Source organism: Medicago sativa, chromosome 2 (genome assembly GCF_051527215.1).
Source record: "Medicago sativa cultivar Bolivia chromosome 2, Bolivia_mono, whole genome shotgun sequence".
In the NCBI taxonomy this organism is placed as follows: domain Eukaryota; kingdom Viridiplantae; phylum Streptophyta; class Magnoliopsida; order Fabales; family Fabaceae; genus Medicago; species Medicago sativa.
The window spans coordinates 29,990,047-30,014,413 of NC_140750.1; the positions used below are offsets into that span (position 1 = coordinate 29,990,047).

Here is a 24,367-nt window from a genome sequence, read left to right on the forward strand (position 1 = left end):
AATCTGATGAATGGTATCTGCTGTGCAATGATGAGTTGGCCCTTATTTATAGGTGCCAAGTGTAATGATTGGACCAATAGGAATAGGACACCTGGATTTGGACCTGAAATGATTCGGCCTGGGGACCTTCCTGCAAATTTTGAAAGTTCATGGACTATTCTTATAAAAAGAAAAAAGGACTGGACTGTAAAAAAAAAAAAAAAACTAATCTGCAGAATGATGAAAAAATAAGGACGAAAAAAAAAAGACAAAGGAAAAAATGACACAAGGACTAAAATGCAAAATTAGAAACTTTAGGACTTAGAAAAAAAAACTAAAAATAAAATTGGAATAAAAAAAATGGTAATTTGACTAAACGTAAAGTGAAACAATTAAAACTGACAAAACGGACTAAAACAGACCAATGGCCTAAATGAGGTACTTTAAAGTAACCTCTCTCTGCCGAAATTTCGTGTGAAATGACCAAAATGCCCCTGGGGCTAAAACAACTGTAAATGACTCAGATGCAAATTTAAAATGGGTTTTTAACAGAGAAATGAGACAACAGTTTATTTAAACCGACTTGAAAGACTCAGAGACAATTTTAAGGGTTTAAACAGAGCTTTAACACATGAAAAGACTAAAATGCCCCTAGGGGCAAAACTGACTCAAAATGACTTCAAATGCAATTTTTGAACTGGATTTTGACATAGAATGAAACAGAGACTTATTCTAACCAAATGAAAAGACTCAAACAAATTTTTAAAAGACTGAAAGAAATTTTGACATAGGGAATGACTAAAATACCCTTACATGTGAATTTTGCAAATAACATTGAAATAGAATGCAGAGAAAGATGCAGTTGATCAGAGACAGTTCAAATAGCTTGTAATGCAAGAAAAGAAGAATTGAACAAGTATTTTTAGGTCCAAAATTAGGGTATAACATAGCCATAACAGTATTAGCAGTATCTCCAGTAGCCAAATATGTGTTTAAATCATCAACATAGGAGCCAAACAAAGTGCATTGAAGCTTGTTCCTGAATTATAAGAATGGTTTAAGCACCATGAAAAGATTAAATATTTATTTGGTGTCAAGAACCATACCCATCCTCTTCAATAGCGAGGACATTCAAATTGGTGCTTGTTCCATTCCTGTCATACGCCCTTTCAGTACCAACACCCGTCAACATCCCAATGACATCTAAAAAAAATTGATCAATAAATAAAGTGAAGTGAAAATAACCAATGAAATTACAAATTGATTCAAAACTGTTTGATGGTATAACTGTTGTATAAATGAACATAAACTCACCAACTAAGTAGTCAAGATCATGAGAACCACCACAAATTTCAACAATTGGAACAAAGGTAAAAGGAGAATGGCCTATTTCCATACCAGCTAAAGGCATACACTTGGATCCAAATTGAAAGTTCAATTTATATGCATGGCGGGTGGTCTTGTAGTTACCCCCATTAGCAGCAACTCCAAGATTTTCAAATGCACAGACTCTCCCTTCAGGAATTTCATGTTGAAACTTATGGATCAAAGTCTTTCGAATAGATGCTTATTTCCCTGCAAGAAATAAGTATATACTGCATTATATATATGTTATTCTTTTTGTTATTTTAGGAATGCTAACTAAGGTCCTTTAGAAATTATGCATTATCAAAGTCTTAACAACATAACAACTAAAGAATGCTAACATAAGGCCTTCATATTTCCGTTGTGGAAAAAAATTAGTATGAAAAACATGTTTTGTTCACAAAGGATCATATTGAAATCATAGTGAAATATTGAACTACTTAAGAACATAAGAACTAAACATGGAAGCAAAAACTGAACATTAAAACTAAAAACTTAAACATATAAATTTAAATATGAAGTAAACATATACACACTAAAAATTTGAAACTAAGTTAGATTGAAACAAAACAAATTAAACATAAATATGAAATGAACATATCCATAAAAATCAGATTGAAGCTAAAAACAGAAGTGATATGAAAGCAAAATATTAGGTTATATTGAAAACCTCAGAATCCATTAGAACCATTTTGATCGAAAAAGGTACAGTTTGGCTATGAAAGTCTGTAACAGTCCATAACCTAATGACTTTAGCTTTTACATGCCATGCTGATTTTGATGATGAAATGTGTGAAATGGGTTCAAAACTTAAAGCCATTGCAGAAAAACTTAATAGAAATTGCAAGAAAAAAGACTAAGTTTGAAAGAAAGAAGATGCAAATGAATCTGCAGTGTGGTTTTTCCAAGGCCAAAATCCCTCTTTATATAGACTTCACTTAAACCATAATTTGCATTATTTAATTGCATAAAACTCAATAGAAATTGTAATTTGAAACTGACCTTGAACAAAGTAGCCAACAATATCCACCATGCATACCATTATTAAAAATTTCATGTTATCCACCTTTTACTACACAGAAAATTAAAACGTCGTTCTAAATCAGTATCAAAACTAACAAAATGCATAAGTGTAATTAAAATAACAATTTTTAGAACAAAAATCCAAAACCCCAATACAGATAATGAAATAAATCATCATTGCATAAGCTAAATTATTAAAAAGAATTGAAAGACCAAATACGAAGACCAATTGAAAGAAAAGAGAATCGCCAACAACAAAAATAAATCTAAAATAGGAAAAAAGTTACCTCATGGTCTTTATCTTGATCTCTCATAAAATGCTTCAAAATCTACCAAAACAAAGAAAAAGAATAATCAAACCACAAAAAAAAGGAACATGTGGCCAATTTCACAAAAAAAAAAAAAAATCAGAACCATGTAAAAATAAAACAAATTCAAGAAAAGAAACAGTAACATGTGGCCAAATTCATGAAGAAGTTGGACATATTTAACTTATATTTTCTCTACAAATTCATACAACTAAAAAGATAAAATCTAACAATGTAAATCAGATCTTAATTCTCTTAGTCTTATCCTTATAAATAGAAGAACTACCAAACTACCAAGCAATTACAATCCATTATCAGTTCAATCCAGAAAATGACACTACTAATATAATTTCTACCAAAACAACAACCAATAAAACAATAGTAACATATAATTTCTACCAAAGGCTATATTGAATCCAACTCATATAAACCCTAATTTTCTATGGGAATTGTCACTAACATAATGAATCTAAGCCAACAGACAATTATTATTACTATTATATAAAGATAGCAATACCTTAGAACCATGTTATTTGAACTCAGCCATAGCATCAAAGTATCCCTAACTCAAACAAAAAAGCCTTTCAATAACAAAACCATAAACAGAAAATAAATACACTTTTAAAAAAATAAAATTCGATTTAGAGAGAGAGAGAGAGAGAGAGAGAGAGAGAGAGAGAGACCTGATGTTGTTGTTGCCATCGAGAGAGAGAGTGAGAGAGACAGAGTGATTGTAGCCATGGAGGGATATCGAAAACCGGCAGGAGGAAGAGGGGGTTTGCGGCGAGAGAGAAGATTGGAGGATGGGTTTTGTGAGGATTGGGAGAGAGAAGAGCTATTGAATGATGAGATAGAAGAGTAGAAAGGAATAGATTAATGAGAGAGATGGAATGGTGAGACAGAAAAGAGATTGAATTGAATGAAATTTGAATTTTGAATTTGAATTTGATGAAAGAGAGATTGGGTGGTACAGAGGTGGTGGTTGGTTATGGGGTTTGTCTCATAGCTTGCAAAAGGTGTTTCTTTTGAGCGTCATAACAGGGAAAGCATCCCTTTTATGTTTATTGCATTAAATATTTCTGAAAAAAGCTGGAACAATGATGGGTTAGAGGGTTGGGCTAAGCATAAGTTGGGCCTGATTTCAAATTGGATTTTGTTTGTTTGTTAAAAATAAGTCCGAAAATGACATTTCTTAGAGGGAAATTAACACTTTCAAATTTTTATGATCTAAATTTGAATTTTGATGTCTTTTTTATTGTATAAATTTGAATTTGTTATGGTTTTGTGGTCCCTTTTAATATACATCAAAGTAACCTTTTATTACGGATAAGTTACTTTGTTGTGTTCTTATTACTCTGCAGGTGCACAAAGTTGTTGAATTGAAGAGGAATCACCAAATCACCAAATCATCAAGTGGGAAATTTTATGGTTTAAAGCAAGATGAGTCACATGAGTTTGCAACTAAGTTACTTTGATGTGTTCTTAAAAACACGGTATTAGTCCAGTAATATAGTTACAACAAGTTTATGTATAGATTATGAGTAATTTTTAATTTCAATTTTTAAACCAAATATTTGTTGTTCTTATTCATAATTGTATAATTGATTTTGTGTTTCATGTAAATTTATAAGTCTCTTCTTCAATTATATGACTGAGTTAACTAAATATTGAAAAGATGCAAAATGGATATAAATTCATGGCCCTGGGTAAATAAACAAAAAAAATGTAAAACACCGCACGGGAGACTTACAAAATCTTTCTCTGGACAATGTATTTTCAGTCTTTCACTCTCTTAATAATATACAAACACTCTCTATTTTTCAATGCTAACCTCAAACAAATCAATATTCTTATACATAGGGGCTATAAGTATTTTATGGTAGTTTAAAATTTTATATTCCGTAAACATGGGGCTATAAGTATACGATTTTTTTGTACAAAAAAAATAAGTATACGATTCAAGTCCATAATTTGTTAACGCCACAAGAAATCTTTGTTAGCCCGTGCGTTGCACGGGTGGAAATACTAGTGAATATTACATTCAAGTTAATTAGCATACTTGTTCATGCTTATACATCTTTGACTTGTTCCGTGCCGTGCTCCATTTCCTTGCATGCTAGTGAGTATGGCCTCTTGTTTCATTTTTTTCCAACCACACTACTAAAAGATAAGTTAGAACTTTATCATTTATAAAACCCCTAAAGAAACCAGATTTATAAGACATTATATAATAAATAACCCTAAGTTGTTTTCTTTGACATGACTTTTAAAGTAGTAAGCCTAAAATATAAAAGAATCAATTCATCAATAAATTAAGCAAAAAATTGTTACAAACCCTACAAAAAAACCAAAAATTTAAAAATAAGAACAGAGACAAAACCTAACCTCCAGTTTTCTAGATCTCGAAGATCGGTATCATGAAAGAAATAAAATGTTAGAAAGAAAAACTAAAATAAAAAGAAGGAAAAATCAAAACTTAAAAAATAAACAAAGACAAAACCTAACCTCCAACTGTAAATTGCTTAATAAGCTAGTTAATTATGGGATTATAAAAGAACATTTTTAATGTTCTAATTATCTTTGAGTTTATGTTTTTAATTAAAATCATTTTATTAAAGAAATTAATTTTATGTTAAAATTGAAAAGCTATTTGGATTATCTTTTTTGAAGAGAGAAAGACATAAATACAAGATCAAATTAATTTTTTTCAATTTTTTAGGTACTTAAACGATGCTAATAACCTTTTTGAAACAAACACAAATACACAATAGTTAGACATTGATTATGTAGATGAAATGGTAAACACAACTGAACTTCACACATAATTGTGAGATTCTGAATTCGAATGAAAGTGTCAAACCTAAAGACATTGATAATTGAGTTGTATTACTAGATTTTAATTATGCAATTCTATGGTTATTTGTTTCGGAGCATTTTTATATTTAATTATGCAATTCTATGGTTATTTGTTTCGGAGCATTTTTATATTCCTTTTTGGTGCAATTTCACTTCTTATTTGTACAAAAACTATTTTTTTTTTGTTGATATGTGCATCTAAAGTGATACAGGGGCGTGTGAAAAGTTTCTTCCTAATTTTTTTCTTGGCCACATTAACAAGGTCCAAATAAATGGCCCAAGGCCAAGTGAGAACAAAGGAAACGTTCACTCTTATATATCAACTATAGCAATCAGAGGACGAAAGTTGCTCATTAGGCATCACTACTTGCTTTTAGGCACCCTAAATTAAGGAAAATGACTTCAACGGTAGTTAACAACCGTTCATGCTCTTAAACACCTTAAACTGACAAAAATACCTCTAACAATAATTAACTACCGTTTAAATTGTCTAAGGTAAATAACCTTCGTTACTGGAACGGTAGTTAACTGTCGTTGCCAGATACGGTGGTTAGTTATTAGTTATAGAGAAAAAACGCATTTCAGATAGGAATGCACATGCAAAAGGGTATTCACATACTACTTAGTGCATTTTTACATAACACAAGAAACAAAAGGCATTCAAAGATGAGACAATGTTTCTGATCTAAATTGGACAAGAGCACTCAATATCCATATAAGACAAAATAATAAAGTTGTATGCATGAGATTCGTAGCACTTTAACTATCTACGAGTTGAGAAAACAATACAATGTCAATACAAAGGACACAACAACAACAACAAGAATATAGATTAAACACAATTTCACCAACGTAAAACAACATAATAAAACACACAAGATCAAGAATCAGTCAAACTAATTTCTTCATTTGGTTCCTCCATGCAAGCTTTGATTTCTTCGTAGGTCATGGGCCGAGTCAAACTTTCTCCAACAGTTTGAAAAGATCTAACCAAGGAAGCGTCCAACTTGATCAATCCTTAGAACTATATTGGCCAAATATTAAGCACTCCGTGCTCACATTGTTGTCGCTCCTGAGCTTCATCTGGGTGAACTGGATGCTTACATCTGAGTCGGTCAATGGACATTGATACTCAACACTGTCCACTACCCTCCTCGATAGTTAATTTGGTCCAATTGTTCCTTCAAGCCAGACAGTATGACATTAACTTAGACCCTGAACAAGTTAGGTTTTCCTTTTGTTGTAACAAAATGTGGTTAACATGGTGTTTAAATATATTGGATCACTGTTCATGGTTTTGTGGCGGGGTTGCAAATGAAACAAACAAACCAATTTTATATAAGTTTATATGTGTCGTGCACAACAAAAACTCCCATTGCAACCTGAACTGCACAAAAAAAAAAATTAATTGTTAGTTAACTATCGTTCTTCACAAAGATAGTTAACTACCATTACTAGAGCGGAACCTGCACAATGTGACAAAAACTTGGTTATTGTGTTTTGGCCACTACTTTATACATTCCTTCATTTCATTCATTCAATCATTCATTCATAAAATCAAACACAAACCATCAAGAATGTGTATGCTTATGAACACTTACTTGTTATTTGATTGATTAGTTGCTTGACTTTGAAGAAATTTCATTGATGTCGTTTATGGAAGTTCTGAGGAGGTTTGGTTTATGTTTTTGTGTTTGTGAATAATGTGGGAGTTGTTGTTTCTATTCTAGAATATGACAAGAAGACAACGTTAGTTAACTCCGTTGGGGGTTAAGCAAACGACAATTAACTATTGTAGACAAGCAAACTGTTGTTAACTACTGTTGAAGATATTTTCTTTAGTATAGGATGCTTGAGAGCAAACAATGGATGCCTAAAGAACAATTTTTTTAATGATGAAAATGTTTCGTCAACCATGAGACTGATTGATTCAAAGTATTCAAACTTTAAAAAAAAAATCCTTAAGTTTCTTTTATGTTTCCTCCCTAAAGGTGATAATGTAATTCTGGAACGCAGTAAAGATGTTATACACGATGTCAAGATAGGTAGATGTCAAGAAGGCTGTCAAGACACCGTGATAACACAGATAACAAACAACAAAAGAAAATAAATAATGCAGGAAGTAAAACGACACAAGTTGTTTGTTAACCCAGTTTGGTGCAACTTCACCTACGTCTGGAGGCTACCAAGCCAGGAAGGAAATTCACTATAGCAGTATAAATTCGAAGCATACATAAAAACTATCTCCAGTCTACTAGCTTCTCACTTAATCACTACCCGTGCAATTTCTATCTAAGACTCTCCTAGATATGAGATCCCCCTCTCACTTCCTCTCAATCACAATCAAGTGATCGACTCAACAGTAACGACAGTAATGGAGACACACTCATGGATGGAAAAACCTTTAGGAACACTGGTCACCATACCTTTGGAAATTTAGGAACGCCAACTTAAGTTTATGTTTCAATTACCCCTGAGGGAGTAAGACCCCACACATAAGGATCACCGTGTGACCAGCAAGTGCAACTCAACAAGCGAATTGATGGACCAAAATCATCGAGAGAGTAAGATCCCGCATGTAAGGATCATCGTGCTACCAGAAGGTACAACTTGACAAACCGATTAGGTTAGAATGTCCCGACAGACTCATCACTTAGATAGTCTACTTAAGATAACTGAACGCGATTTGACTGTTATTTAATTCCAACAAATAAATAGGGGGATTCGAAGAATCCTAACCGCTGCTAACATTTCTGCAACCAAAACAGGTAACTTGCTCTTTTGCAAACAGATAAAAATTGCAAATCTCTTAACCCTCTACTATTTTATTTATTATTTTTCCTAAATAAGTAGCGCGAATTGTTTCGACAAAACGACAATCCCTGTGTATACGATACTCTACTTATCACTTTATTACTTGGTAAATGATTTGGTACACTTGCCTAATCTGACCATCAATTTTCAGAGCTTAAGCATTTGTTTTAAAAAACAATTTATATACTTTTTATATAAACTTAACAAAAAAATTAAAACATGTTGGTCTACATGGAAAGCTAGAATAATCGCTAAAGGGGCGCCGGGGGGGGGGGGGGGGGGTGTGAATAGCGTTTTTCAAAATTATCGAAAGTTTAACGAAAACGTGTTTGAAAACTAGTTTGACTAATTAGATTCATGCTTGATATCAATAACAAAAATTAAAGCAATGAACTATACAATAAGCTTTACTATTAAATTGAGAGATTCAATTGCTAAATCTTAATACAATCAACTATCAATAATTCTCAGCACAATTTACAAAACTAGACAATTCTCAAATCAAACCTAAAAGCCATAAATCAAGCTATAACTAATGAACATAAGGTATATGAACTTGATGAATTAAAACTGATTGAATTCAATTGTGATACAGTTAAAGCTTTGATCACATTCAAACCAATTAGCAACAATTAAAGCTTTGATCACATTCAAACCAATTAGCAACAATTATCAGACATTCATATACACAAATTAACACAAACTATAATAGGAAAGGGAAGAGAAAATACACTAGGATTTATAGTGGTTCCCCCTTTCGTCCTCACTTCAGGGTATCTCCACTCTTCTTGATAGAAAACGTCTCTATCAAGGACTTCCACTAAAATTGAAATTTGATTATAATGTTGTGATTACAAGAACTCTTTCAATTACCGTAATTTTCAATTTATATGAAACCACACCCCCCCAATCTTCAAGTATCCCTTGAAATTGGTGATTCTCGAAGTCTTCGAATCCTCAATCACTCATGCAATCATTGAAGCTCTTCACCTCGAACCCTTCTTGCTATGTCTGGTGGTTGGATCCCCTTGAACTTGAGAAGATTAGAAAGAACCCCCAATACCCTTCGAGGTGGAATGAAATTACTCAATTCACTTTGGAACCGTGATTCCCAACCAAGATCTTTGAAAGAAATCTACTTACAATCCCTATAGCACTCTATGACTCAAAGACCACAATGATTCTTTGAAAAAGTGTTTAATCTGAAGAACAAGTGGAGAGAGAGGTTTGGAGACTCTAGAGAGAATATATGCAAATGATTCAGTTATTTGGGAGATGTGAGGATATGACTATATATAGAAGTGAGAGTTAAGTACAAAATTACGGCAAAAAACAACTAAATGAATCAAATCATAAAATGTCTGAATCGATTCAGACAGCTAGAATTAGGTAATCTGGAAAATGAAGATTGATACGAATCAACTTATTTGTGAATCGAATCAAATGAACCCATATGAAGGTTGATACGATTCATGAAACTGTGAATCGATTCAAACAGGCAAAAACCAGGACCATACATAAATAATGATACGAATCAGTACAATTTGATTCGATTCAAATTGATACGATTCATGAAATCATGAATCGATTCAAAATGTGTTAGACATGAGGAATAAGGCCTGGAAGAATGATTGATACGAATCAAACAAATATGAATTGAATCAAACATATAGAGAAAATGTTTTGACACATAAAAAGGAAGATTTCTGCACACAATAAAACACAAGACATCTTGGAACCATAGTTTTAAAAACCGGACCGGCCGGACCGGGAACCGGTGGTATGTCCGGTTTGAGCTTAACAATGGATCGGCCATGCAATAGAACCGATGAAAACCGGTGTGACTCGGCCAAAACTGGTGACTCGGCCGTTGCACATAACTGCCAAATTTAGTTCAAAAAAATTAGAATAACCAGGGAAAGAAGAGAGAAACAGAACACGATTAGCTACCCTCATCTTCCATCCAAGGTGAGAAACTATACAGTTATAATTGATTCAAAGAAAACTTTGATAGGAGGTATAAGTGTATAGATCAGATCTTGGTTATAGATAATAAAAGAAAAGAAATGAGAGAAAAACAAAATGGAAAGAGAGGTTGGGCGGCTACTAAAATGAGAGTGGAAGGGAGGCGCTGCATACTTTCATTTTGGAATAGGAGCGTAATAGGGTTTTCATTATGTGGTGGGCTTTTGGTCTTTTTGATTTAGTGGGCCTTTAGGTTGGTTTTCTTCGAATGTTTCTTTGCATTTAAAAATTATATTTTATACACCTCTTGTAAAAAAAATTAATATACTTCATACATTTCTATTTATCTTTAACGGAGTCATTGGTTCAATCTGATTTAATACATGTATGATTTTTTTTATATAGACCGAGTCGTACAACCGAGTTATCCGATTTAATAAGGTTCTGTCATGCGGTTCAACCAATGACTCAATGGTTCAACCAATGACCCGATAACCTAGTGGTATGGCCGAGTTGATGACCGTCCGGTTTTTAAAACTATGCTTGGAACCACATACATAGTGAGGTAGTGATTGCTAGGTGTTTTAACATGTTTCTAAGGTACAACTAACAATGTAAAAAGATCATCAAATAAACCTAGGTAATAAACATCATCAAAACACAAATCTAAAGCAATAAGCAACTTCAAAACATACTATTTGGTATGTAATATAAGTTTATTTTTATTATTATCTCATTTAAATTAATAAAATTAATTTGAAATATCTAAATATAAATTTTGCACTTCAGATCAACTTTAACTAAAATTATTTTTTCTGAATAATCGTGAGTATTGATTATGCCACCGTGTGGGTGTTTACTTCATATGTACCATTAGTGAACTAAAGATCTTGCAATTGCGTGGGAGTTTGAGGTTGCATGAAGTGCAAAATGGTTGTTGGAATGTTTGGTAGGATAGTGACTTAACTAGTGCCTTAGCCGCTTTCAAGTCTGTTGACATTGTTCCAATTCGTCTTTGAAACCATTGGCATAACTGTCTTCATTCATGTCTTCAGGTTGTTTCCTTGTTTCCTCTCATATTTTTCATGAAACCAACGAGTGCGCAAAAAAGCTTGCTAATCATGGCCATGCTATTTAGGCTCTATGTGCTTGACTTCTTTACCTGTTTTTATTAGGGATGATTTCTTTAGGGATCATTATGGTTTGCCTCTGTATCATTTTCCTTAACATTTTGCTTTCTTTTCTTTTGTTCTCTTTGTTTTCGAGGGCTAGTCCCAACCCTCTCTTGTACATGTTTTCTTATTTTTTTAATAAAATTTATTCTATGAGGCAGGTTGCATAGGATGAGGTTTTTCTTAAGGGTGTCAACCTAGTTGGGATATCTGTGTTTCTCCCGGATGCATTTCCTCCTCTTGATTAAGCCAAAAAAAAAACGAGAATGAGAAGTTTTTATTCCCAAAGAGAATAAAATACAGTAACAATAAATATCCAATTTCCTCTATTATTTTTCCTATTTATATGTTTACATTTACATTTTTAAACTAAATAAGTTTTAGAATAGGTTTCATTTTCCTCTCTCAATCTCGGGTAGCACTTTGGTGCCATTAATGGCACCGTGCCATTAAATCTGGGCCACACAAACACATTGTCATTGCATCTGGGCCACACAACACATCTATCTTGGTGCCATTAATGGCCCAGATTTAATGGCACGGTCCATTAATGGCACCAAAGTGCTACCCATCTAAAGTGTTTAGAATGTGTTTTTTCAATCCTAGAATCTCAACCAAAAACTCTTAACACTCAAACCTTAAATTACTGCCATGTTTCCCCTTTTGTGATTCTTATAAAAATTTGATATTTACCTTTGTTTTTATAGGCAAAATTGACATGATTCAAATCGACCTTTCTACTACATAATATATGACTCGAGTCAACTATCAGAATAACACGATAATCTATCTTTTCATTTCATGATTTGAATCATATTTAACCTGATTCAAATCAACCTCACTACAAACATTACTCTTGATTTGCCTATACAAATTCGATAGATTGCTCATCAAAATGGCTTTGCTTAACACTTTTTTTTGTTTAGAAAAAAAAAACACTGTTTACTAGTTTCATAAACTTGTAATTTAATTTAGTTATATATAACAACTACCACCATTGCATAATCATTAAAATTCACATTGTACTTCTTCTCTTTTACATATAGCTATTACTCCCTCCGTCCCGGTTTAATTGACCTACTTTGGTTTTTCACACAGATTAAGAAAAGTGTATAAATAAAGGAGAAAGTGGAATATATTGTATTGGGAATGATAAAAGTAGTATTATTTAGTGTTATATTGTATTGGGAATTATGAAAGTTGTATTGAAAATTGAAATAGGTCAGTTATTTTGGGACACTTTTTTTTAGAAAATGGGTCAGTTATTCCGGAACTGAGGGAGTATTGTTTTATCACAAGAATATTTACACAATTTTGTTTACTAAAACGATGAACACACAAATCACGTGTGCATGAACACTGATCAATTCAAATATACACCTTTTTTATTTTAATAATATCGTCAAGACAAACAATAAAAAGTTGTAATTAAAAGATGTGAAATGTTAACCGGTGCCCCGTGACACTGGTTAAGGAAGGAAATATAGTAATATTTGTATTGAAAATTGTGTAATCAATGCATTAAAAACATAAAAAATATCTTTTTTTTTTATTTTCAATTTCTTCTTTTGACTTCCTTAACTAGTGTCTCGGGAGTACTAGTTAATCTGACTCTTAAATGATTCATCTCTTCACTTTACTTTACTTTCCACACTCTCTCTCTCTCTCGATCAGCTAGCTAGCAGGGAGCACAATGATTTTAGATTATTTCATCAAAAAGATAGAAGCAGACATGCAATGTGGTAGTGGGGCATATTCGTATATGAATGATAAAAGAGCTTACCAAGTAATAAAGCAACTAGGAGTGGGAAACCACAATAATATATATTATGATTCCTTTTTTATAGACCCTAGCTTCATGATTTTTTATTTTTCTTTATTAGTGGGGTTGGGATATGGTATGGCCACACCAAAACTTTGATTCCTTTGTTATATTTTCACTTCATTTGGTGCTATGAATTTCAAAGTGGTCCATCCTTTTAGTCCCCACTCTAACCCTTCCATTAAACGACGAAATAACACATTTATGAGACAGCTTGATGTTGTGTTCAACAATATGTCCTAAGATAGGTACACTTTTTTTTAATAAATTAATTAATATACTTTTAGATTGAAAGTTTTTATTTAGTGAATTATTTTATAGAATTTCATTTATACACTGTATTGTTGGTAAATAAAAAATTGAGTCCACAATTTATTTTAAAATATCTTGTTTTGTCTTTTATGGATCCGGATCCATTCTCATGGAGCAATGGTGGAGTATTTTTTTTTTATTTCAAAGTATACAAAGTTGCTAAATTTATATACTGTTTTAATCAAACAAATTGATGCACCTCTATACCATTGAAAGTATTTCATCCCTTTTATTTTATTTTATTTATCGAAATGGTAAAATGTATAATTCGGTAGATTATTTTTAAAGAAATATCTCAACAGAATGACATATTACCCTTAAAACATTTTTGGGACAAAATTTAGCCTTGAAATATAGTTCTTGTTAAAAAAATTTACTACTTCTTAGTTATAATTTACCCTTAAAACATTTTTGGGACAAAATTTAGCCTTGAAATATAGTTCTTGTTAAAAAAAAACCTTGAAACTTAGTTAAATGTCAAAACCATTTAGTATCAAGTAAATTAATAATTGCACACCAAAAACAAGAGCTGATTGAACAAATTATCACAAATTAAAATTGGTATTTTTCTTCTTCTTATAGTTTAGAGAAGTTTGTATATAATTAATCGAAAATGTTTTGTGGGGATAAAATTTCTGTAAAAGGTATACCAAACTAACATGATTGATTGATATAAGAAAGCGACGTCCATCGTTATTTTGAATAGCAAAAAATAGGTATATAGAAACTCCATTATTAAGATCATTATAATTTATATGCACTTTTACTTTTTGTACTCATTTTCTTAGCAATTTTTTTATTTATCATTTTTAAGAAAATGGTGTTAGAGATTGTGGGTAGATCAATGAGGTTGTAGTTTAAAGTGTTATAAACATGGGTTGGAGGGACATATTTAAAGTGTCATCTTTGACACGAGAAGGTAGCTTTGTGAAAGTATTTTGGACATAATTTCGTTTTAGTAAAAAAAAAGTATTTGGAAATAATTTTGCCAAAATTTATTTGTTTTTGTTTTTTGCACACAAAGAATTATCACATGTGAAGATTCTTGTGATCGACTTGAAATTCAGGTGCGGTATGGTGGCTTAAATCAAAGAATACAGAATTTGATTATGACTTGAACCAATTGTGGCTAAATCTGTTAAGTTGCTTAGCCTATATTGTTTCTTGATTTGTTTTGGCTCTTTGTATTGTTTTAATGAATGGCATAGTCACATTACATGTAATGTAGCAATTGTTGTTTTCTATTCGAGCATTCAAAAATTTAGATTAAATTGGTTGAGAGAGTGAGATGCTAATTCAAAAAAATTTCATGATATTATGTCGTTAAGGAGGAGGTCTAATGCTCTAATATCGATTAAGTTAATGGTGTTCAAGTTGAAAATGTTAACGGTGTGCGTGGTGCGGTTTTCCAACATTTTCAGATGCATTTTCAGATGCATTTTCAGTCAGTTGTGGTTAATCGATATGGGATTGATGATTTTTCTTTCAAATCGATCACCAAGGGAAATAAAGCAAGCAGTTTGGGAATGTGACAGCTTAAAGACTCTAGGTTCAGATGGAATTAACCTTGGTTTTATTAAAGATGTTTGGGATATCTTAAAAGATGGACGAGTTGTTGTGTTTTTTTGTTGATTTTCACCACAATGGTAAATTAACAAAAGATATTAAAAGTACTCTCATACCTTTGATACCTAAAGTTGAGAGCCCTCAACGGTTGGCTGATTTTCGACCTATTTCTTTGGTGGGATGCTTGTATAAAATTTTATTGAAATTGCTTGCAAATAAGTTAAGGAAAATTATTGGTAATATAATTGTTGGGTCTCAGTCAACTATTGTCAAAAATAGGCAATCCTCGATGGTATTCTTATTGCTAATGAGATTGTGGATGATGCACGTAGTTTGAAGAAAGATTTATTACTTTTTCATGTTGATTTTTAGAAAGCCTGTGATTAGGTGGATTGGTGGTACTTGGAAAATGTGATGGTTAAAATGAATTTTCTGACTTTGTGGTGTAAGTGGATTTTAGAATGTGTGACTACGACAACGACATCAGTACTTGTGAATGACAACCCAACTAAAGAATTTAAGATGCGAAGAGGCCTTCGTCAAGGAGATCATCTCTCTCCATTTCAGTTTTTGTTAGCGGCAGAAGATTTAAATGTCTTTATGTATGCTTTGGTGAAGGCAAGTTTGTTTTCAGCTTATTGTGTGAGGGCTCATATTACTGTAGTTATTTCCAATCTACAATTTGCAAACGATACTTTGTTGGTGGTGGTTAAAAGTTGGGCTAATGTCAGAGCTTTGAAAGCTGTTTTAATTCTGTTTGAAGCCATTTCTGGATTAAAAGTGAATTTTCATAAGAGTATATTGTTTTGTTTTAATGTCTCTGATTTGTGTCTGCATGAGATGCAGCATTGGATATGAACTGCAAACACGTGCGCCTTTTTTTTTGTACTTGGGGGTTTCCTATTGGTGGTGATCCTCGAAAAATTAATGTTTGGTCCTCTCTACTTGATCATATTAAAAGTAGACTGCCGAGGTGGAAGATTAAGAATCTCTCGATAGGGGGTTCCTTTGATTCTTCTTAAGTCTGTTTTGTGCTCTATACCAGTCTATTTTCATTCCTTCTTCATGATTCCCTCAGATACCATCTCTTTCCTTTAATCTATATTTAATTCGTTTTTTTAGGAGGCTTAAGAAGTTTAATTTAGCTTTATTTGGTTAGTGGTGTTGGAGGATGATGGAGTGGTAGAGTTTATGGTATAGGGTGTTGCATACTGAATATAATGAGGAAGGAGGGTGGTTGTGTTTTAGAGAGGTATGGGATCAGTATGGCGGCATAGAGTGAATAAGATTAGAGAGGGAGTTAGATTGGTAGATGGAGGTTGGTTGATCGATAGTATTGGTCGTGAGGTGGGTGATGGCTCATCTACCCTGTTTTGGAGGGATTCTTGGCTCGGTTGATCTTCTTTTAATGTTAGATTTAAAAGGATTTATGAGTTGGTGGAAAATAAATTGGCGACTATATCTAAAATGCATTTTTTAGGTTGGGAAGTGAATGGTGAGACGTTAAAATGGTGGAGGAGATTGTTTGCTTGGGAGATCGAAAAATGTTCGTTTGATTCTTAATATAATTTGGATTGGATATCTATGGTTTGGGTCATTTGGAAAGAGCAAAACATGCGTATTTTTTAGCACAAGGAGATACATATACAATATTTAACTAAACAAATTAAGTTTCAATCTTTTTGGTGGTTAAAATCAAAATATGTTGCTTTTGATTTTGGCTATCATTTTATAAGGCTTGGTCCTATATCTTGTTTAGTTGTTGTAAGTTAGTTGTTTCTTCTCTTTTGTTGCTTTGGTTTTCTTTGTAATGTAACTTTGTTATCTTAATAAGTCTTTTTGGTGCATCTTACGATGAAAGATCTTATTTTTTTTTTTTTGATTGATAATATATTTTATTTTAGCCTTTTAGAAAATTATCATTCCTTTATTAACCTATATATAAAAAAAAAGGTAAATTAATTCAGTGGTCCTTTATATTATTTAATTATAATAGATTGTCTTTTATCATTCTTTTTTCTCATGTGTGTCTCGTGTCGAGAAATTCTTACATGGTCTCTCACCTAACACCTCATATTTAGTCTCAACCAATGAAAATAGGGCACATCATTTAAATTTAATGGAGGTGCACTTTCAGTTGCATATATTGGTAATGGAACCGCTTGAAAAAATGGTTGAACATGATCTAGAGAGACAACAAAAAAAAATTGATTTTTTAATTTTACAGTTTTTTAAATTTAAATGATGTGTCATATTTTCATTGGTTGAGACTAAATATAAGGTGTTAGGTGAGAGATCATGCAAGAATTTCTCGTGTCCTTTATCATTATAAACATGCACAAGTTAATCTCTTTATGTTTTTTTCTTCATTTTTATCAAAAAACTGATGAGGATAATTTTATTTTTACAATTTTTTATGCTGAAAATTATAAAACCAATCATTATTCCATCGAAATTGACATCGAAAAATCGAATCTAAACGTCAAGAGGAGCACAATTCATTGTTTCATACCAACACCACTGAGACAACCATTTCAAAAAACACCGCTGAGACAACCCAAGTGAGGTTGTTTATGCAATAAATTAATTGATTATTCAGATTATCCTTTTTTAATGTGTATGTTTCGTTCAACTGAAAAGAAAAACAACAACAAACAAAATAAACAGTAAAATCAAATTCATAAAATATCTGATTGAACAAGTTCATGTCTTAGACAGAACTCAGGAACAGAACAACCAAAAATCTGTGCAATTGAGATCCCAACTTCATAATTCTCTGCCACAGAAAATTCCCAAATAAAAATTGGAAAAAGAAAGAAAGAAGAAAATTTTATTACTATGTTTCACAAATTCAAAATCTTTGTATTTTTTCCGATCAAAAATTCCTTTTGGTTTCAACCAAAGTATCTTATCTTAATTATGTAAATATATAGCCTTAAGTTATCATATGATATAAATCATATCATATGATAAAATTATTAATCTCTAAAGTGCCATAATCCCAGTTGAAAACATTTGGTCCTTTGTGTATGGAGAACTTGATAACTCCATTGATGATCTACACTTCTCTTTCCTCTCATCCATCATTATTTGCTTTGAACGACACTCATTGCTGCAAAATGCTATCTCCCCTCTACAATCCAAAATTAAAATTACCAATTAGCCATATATCTAAATAAATTCACTAAACAAAAAAATTGATCAAAAAAATTTGACAAAATTTCGTCTCTAAAATTTAATTAGCGACGAAAATTTTGAGACGGGAGATTAAAAATTTGTCTCTAATTTCGTCGCTAAATTTTAGAGACGCGAAAATTTGTGAAGAATTTTAATTTTAGATTTGGGTAGTACCTGTACATGAATATGTCTTTGCCATGAAGATTCTTTTTGCACAAATGACATGAATTGAGAAAATCCAAGGTTGGATATGATGGTTCAGCTTGAGCTAAAGTTTGTGTTGGTGGGGATCTTTTGAAAACACCAACGTTGTTGTTTTTTGAGGTATAACAATCATGTCTCAAAATTCCACTTTCTTCACCGCCATCATAAAAAACCTTAGTGATAGGTTTATTAGATTCATCATGATAAGTCACATAAGTGTAATCTTCTGGACTTCCAACAAGAATCTCATTTGCAAAATTTCCATTTTGTTGTTGATGATTTTGAATTGGAATCGTGATCGGTTCTCCTGATCGATTCGACTTAGGTGTACAAACATGTTTCGGAACAACCTCGTGCCCAAAATCGTTATCGGATTTATCAAGAGCTACCACAATTCCAAGACCAACACCACCAAATTCATAGCTTTTTAATCCTTTTGGTGATTGAATCTTTGAGCTCAATTCAAACGGGCTTCTAGGACTTCCGATTGTGTCGAAAAGCCCGGATGTACTTTCGCCGAAAACTAGTAGTTCTGAAAATTTTCGGATCAAGTGCTGGGATTTCTTTCCCAACATGATGATGATAATTTTTTAGAATTGATGTGGAGAAAATAAAAATGAGAATTGATGTGTATGAATGAATTTGTGAAGGGTTTTATAGAAGCATATAAGTTAGGAGGGTTGTAATATTATTGATGGTTTGGTATTGGAATAAGCCCGCTGTTTCGTTTGGAATTATTCGGGTGATGATTGCTAGAGATATGTCCAACAAATATTATTTTATTTATTTTTTTATGTATTTATTTTGGGAATGATTTAACATAGTACTATTATTTATTGATTTTTGACCTCTCAAAAATAAAGTTTTATTCATTTTTGTTACTGCTTTACACAGGTGCCTATATAAGATTCTTTTTATTAATGTTATTGTATAAAGGGCAACTAAAGTGTGGGCCAGTTTCTTGAAAATGTCACTTTCAATGATTAAGACACCATATAAAAATTATAAACGTTTTATGTATTTTCGGTATTATTTGGTTGCTTTTATGATTTATTTTCTTATCACGATTTTGTTTGTTTTGATTTTTTATCTCAATGTTTTGTGTGTTTTTTATTTATTGTCTTAGTGTAATGTTTATTAATTTAGATTTGAAAAATTGGTTTTTATCTGTGTTTTTTCATTTATCGTCTTAATGTAGTGTTTGTTAGATTTAAATTGAAAGATTGGTTTTCATCAAGTACAAATTCAATCAATAACTTTGTTGTTGTCAACGTTTCAGATCTAAAGACATGAATATTATGTAAATTTGAATATAATCATATTTGTGTGTGTGTGTCTATATATATAAGATAAAAATGTATTTTCGGTATTATTTGGTTGCTTTTATGATTTATTTTCTTATCACGATTTTGTTTGTTTTGATTTTTTATCTCAATGTTTTGTGTGTTTTTTACTTATTGTCTTAGTGTAATGTTTATTAATTTAGATTTGAAAAATTGGTTTTTATCTGTGTTTTTTCATTTATCATCTTAATGTAGTGTTTGTTAGATTTAAATTGAAAGATTGGTTTTCATCAAGTACAAATTCAATCAATAACTTTGTTGTTGTCAACGTTTCAACTCTAAAGACATGAATATTATGTAGATTTGAATATAATCATATTTGTGTGTGTGTGTGTCTATATATATATATATATATATATATATATACTTTTTTATTTTATGCTATTAACATCGATGTTGTGAATTTGTTTGTAGATTCATCATTTTTATTTTTAGCGATTTTTAATTTATATTGTATTTTTTTTAGTTTTTTATTTTTGGTGGTGACCGGGATTTGAACCCCGGACCTTGCATATTTTATGCATTGTCCCTACCTACTGAGCTATGCTCACGGGACTTTTTTTAGTGTTTAATTTGTATTGTATTTATGTACTATATCAATTTGAATAAATAAATATCGTTTATTTTTTAAAAAAATTATGTTATAAAAAGTGTTATTGGCAAACTAAAAGTTCTCTCACATCCTTCAAAAAATAAACAGAAGTTGTTCAACATATGGTTGTCATTTTAATAGTAATTTATTTCTTTTTCCATCAAATTAACTCATGTCTCTGGTGTATTTTTATACGAGGAGTGTAACGCCCCTACTTTATTTTTTTTAATTAATTTAATGAAGTATACTAGGTGAAATTTTGGTTAGAAATATTATTGATGCTGTTTTGTTTGAATATTATGTGATGTAGAGAAAATTTAATTATGGTGAGGATTGAAAAATATTAGGACAGTTTAAATAAAATAAAGCATAAAGTCCGGACACGAAGTGAAGAGTTGGAGGTGTAAGAAATAAGTTTTTAATAAGTGGGGGAGGGAAGAAGTAAAAGAATAGTGGTTATTGGTGGAAAAGGTTGTGGCTAGTGTTGACCCGAATATAAATAGAACTTTAGGAGTTAGAATAGTCAGTCTTAATTTACTGAACGTGAAAAGAGAAGAAGAGAGGAGCAGAGGAAGAGAAACCCTAGTGCGACAAGGTCAAGCAAAACAAACCAGATTTTCAAAGGAATTGAGGTAAGGGGGAGAATCTCTTCATCTCTAGGGTTTATAATTTTATTGTGGGGCTGTAGAAATTATGATTATGAATGTTAAATTAATAGTGATGATATTGTTGATGAAGTAATAATTAGAATTAAGAGAGACGACATAAGGCTATTGAAACAGGAAAGTAAGTCATGTGATAATTAGGGATTGAATAAAAGATTTCCTCTGTTAAGAGTGAATTGTAAAGGGAGCAGTAGTATGTGAGTCTCGTTTGTAGGGTCCCTTGATGCTTAATCATCATGCCAATATATGTACAAGAATGCATTAGATTAAGATTATATATGCACAGTATGAATAATATAGGGCTGTTTCAATCGATTTCATGCATAAAGGCTTGGATATATACATAATTAATTCCCAATTCATTACTGGTAGGATGATGTGGGTTTTACTTTTGCATCTATAGTATGTGGGTATATAAACCAAAAGAAATATAGAGAACAAGGGCGTGAATGAGGGTAATTGTTTGGACTAGTAAACCTAGATGAGTGTAAACTAAATATGTAGGTTTGGCTCCCTCCTATACATATTCTAATTGGTAACTGTTATATTAGCTAGGCTTTTAGGCTTATTGTTTACAGGTCCAGCCTTGTAAATTTGAAATAAAAACACACCAAAATGGTGACCATGATTTACATGAAATATGGAAAAGGAAAAAAAAACAAAGAAAAGAAAGAAAAGAGTGCAATGGCGTTAATTGTTTGGCATTAGTATAGACATCTCAGGTTTATAATTTGGCTTTTAATTCCTTATATTCTAGCCTATTCCATTACATGAATTGATATAATTTTCATGAGCTTGGCATCCATAAAAAAAATGACGTGTAGAAATTAGAAGCAATTAACTATGATAAAAAAAATAAGACCTAGCTACCAAACACATCTAGGTACACTGAACCGCAAAACAGTCCACACATAGTACAGAAAAATAAAAGCAGGTTCGGCACCTACCAAATAACCACAATTGACAGAAAGATTAGAACTAGGCACTTGATATAAAATTATAATTATATTATGGGTTAGGATTAGAATTAAATTAATGTTGTACGAGAGAAAGGGAGACATGATGATATATTTATGTAAAATATACTCCCTCCGTCCCGGAATAACTGACCCATTTTCTAAAAAAAAGTATCCCAAAATAACTGACTCATTTCAATTTTCAATACAACTTTCATCATTCCCAATACAATATAACACTAAATAATACTACTTTTATCATTCCCAATACAATATATTCCACTTTTCCCTTCATTTATACACTTTTCTTAATCTGTGTGAAAAACCAAAGTAGGTCAATTATACCGGGACGGAGGGAGTAATGATTATGAGAGTGATGTATGTAATGATGATGGGAGTGATATATAATGATGATGAGAGTGATGATGACTTGTGTGCTTGTTTTAGAGTCGTACATTTTAGGGGAAGTCTGACATTAATTTGTGTATTATGTGATTATGTGTATATGTGTAATACTTGTCGAATTTAATTCTTTGCGTTCATATAGAGTCTAGAGCATAAATCTTGCATATGTGGGAGAAAAGTCCAGTAACATACTTCTGGCAATTATGTGGGAGAAAAGTCCAGTAACATACTTCTGGCAAAATGATGAGTAGGTGTGGTACCACGTTCATATAGGTCGTTAGGAGAGTCCATATGCATCATATGTGATGATGTTTATGCTTGTGATTGTAAATGTGGAAATGGTCTGATGTTGTGATTTGTGAAGAGAAGAGAATTGTACTTAATAACTATTGAAAATTGATGAGATAGTAGAGATTGTATTCTCATGATATTTATTTAAAATGCGTGATTTCCCTATTATTATGTTATGGAAGGATTTCTCACCCCTTATTTTGTTGTGTTTGTTCCCTTTATGGTGATTGTACCGTGAGTACAGACACTCAGGTCGACGAGGAGTAGCTTTGGGACGTTTAGAAGGTGGCGAAGAGAGATGCTCTATGCATCAATTTTTTTCAGTAGTTGAAATAAAAATGTAGACGCTACGTGCTCTGATTCCTGTAACACTAGGGTTGGGGAAAAACGATTAAATATTTTGATTTGCAAACTTTGAATTGTTTATGAGAACCTTGTTTATTTCTAATTATGAATGTCGGCACAAGTAAGAGATTATTATTATGAATTACTTTAATAATTTATTCTACGATGTGAAATTTATTGTAGAAGAGACGTTTTGTATGTTAATTAGTGCCAAAAGGTTTGATTCATGTAGCACCCTTGGTGATAAATATATTATTATTACTATTATTATTGCTTATAATTTTTACGGGAGATATGGTGTTACAAGGAGTGTTATTTGAACAACCAATTTGGTGACAACTTATTTGACAACCATATTTTACAAAGAAAAAAGTGGTATTGGCACGGAAACCATAGCAATAAAGAGATAAAGTAAAAGATAATGTGAGTAATGTGAGTATGAGAGAGAAAGTTGTTGCAAAAGTTGTCACTAAATGGATGTTCAAATATCATTTCTCTTTTTATAAGGTAGTATGTAAGTTATCAATTATTTATTATTCAAATACAATTGGATAGATAGACACATACTTTATACGGTAGAAAGTGGAGCAGTTCAATTTTTAAATAAAAATATTCTACCATGACTAATACTTTTTATTTATTATAATTGCAATTAAAATTATCTGATTTATATTTATTAATTATTTTGTGAATGATTTAACATATTATTTATTGATTTTTATTATTGTTTTCACAGATGCCTAAGTGGTAATTATAATAAGATTTTATTGATATTATCAAAAGATAGGGTGCAAAATCGCACAATTAGCAAAAGATAGGGTGGAAAAGTGCAATTAAGCCTAAATTCTTTTTCTTATTTTTTAACTATTAAGTTTCCAAACCAATCAAAATTAGAATAAAAAAGTTCAAATTTGGAAGAAAAAAATATATGAAATATGAAAGGTAAAATATTGAGTAAAGGACAAAACTTTAATTAAATTCTTTTTCTTATTTCTTAACTATTAAGTTTCCAAACCTATAAAAAAAATTATAAAGTATTAAGTTTCCAAACCTATAAAAAAAATTATAAAGTTTCAAAATCAAATAAGAATATAAATTTATTAAAGGTAAAAAATATTAAGAGAAGAACAAAACTTGAATAAAATTATTTTTCTTAATTATTAACTTTTTTTTTTTTGACAAAACTTAATTCTTAACTATTAAGTTT

General features: G+C 31.4%; 2 protein-coding genes and 1 long non-coding RNA gene across 3 annotated transcripts; 1 reads left to right on the plus strand and 2 right to left on the minus strand.

Annotated features, from left to right (window-relative positions):
* Positions 1-42: 42 nt before the first annotated feature.
* LOC146946117 (uncharacterized) lies at positions 43-3,239 on the minus strand. The gene is made up of 7 exons (XM_085748145.1): positions 3,193-3,239; positions 2,655-2,696; positions 2,347-2,416; positions 1,294-1,554; positions 1,086-1,182; positions 854-1,018; positions 43-130 (listed from the first exon to the last, which is right to left on the minus strand). The coding sequence occupies exons 4-7, from the start codon at positions 1,388-1,390 to the stop codon at positions 43-45; spliced, it is 447 nt and encodes a 148-aa protein (XP_085604271.1). The 5' UTR covers positions 1,391-1,554; positions 2,347-2,416; positions 2,655-2,696; positions 3,193-3,239.
* Positions 3,240-17,834: 14,595 nt separating this feature from the next.
* LOC146946118 (FCS-Like Zinc finger 14-like) lies at positions 17,835-19,191 on the minus strand. The gene is made up of 2 exons (XM_085744313.1): positions 18,534-19,191; positions 17,835-18,315 (listed from the first exon to the last, which is right to left on the minus strand). The coding sequence occupies exons 1-2, from the start codon at positions 19,136-19,138 to the stop codon at positions 18,168-18,170; spliced, it is 753 nt and encodes a 250-aa protein (XP_085600439.1). The 5' UTR covers positions 19,139-19,191; the 3' UTR covers positions 17,835-18,167.
* Positions 19,192-21,044: 1,853 nt separating this feature from the next.
* LOC146946119 (uncharacterized) lies at positions 21,045-23,297 on the plus strand. Its single transcript, XR_015026640.1, has 2 exons — positions 21,045-21,130; positions 23,060-23,297. It is a non-coding gene; the product is annotated as an uncharacterized LOC146946119 (long non-coding RNA).
* The last annotated feature ends 1,070 nt before the right edge of the window (positions 23,298-24,367 follow it).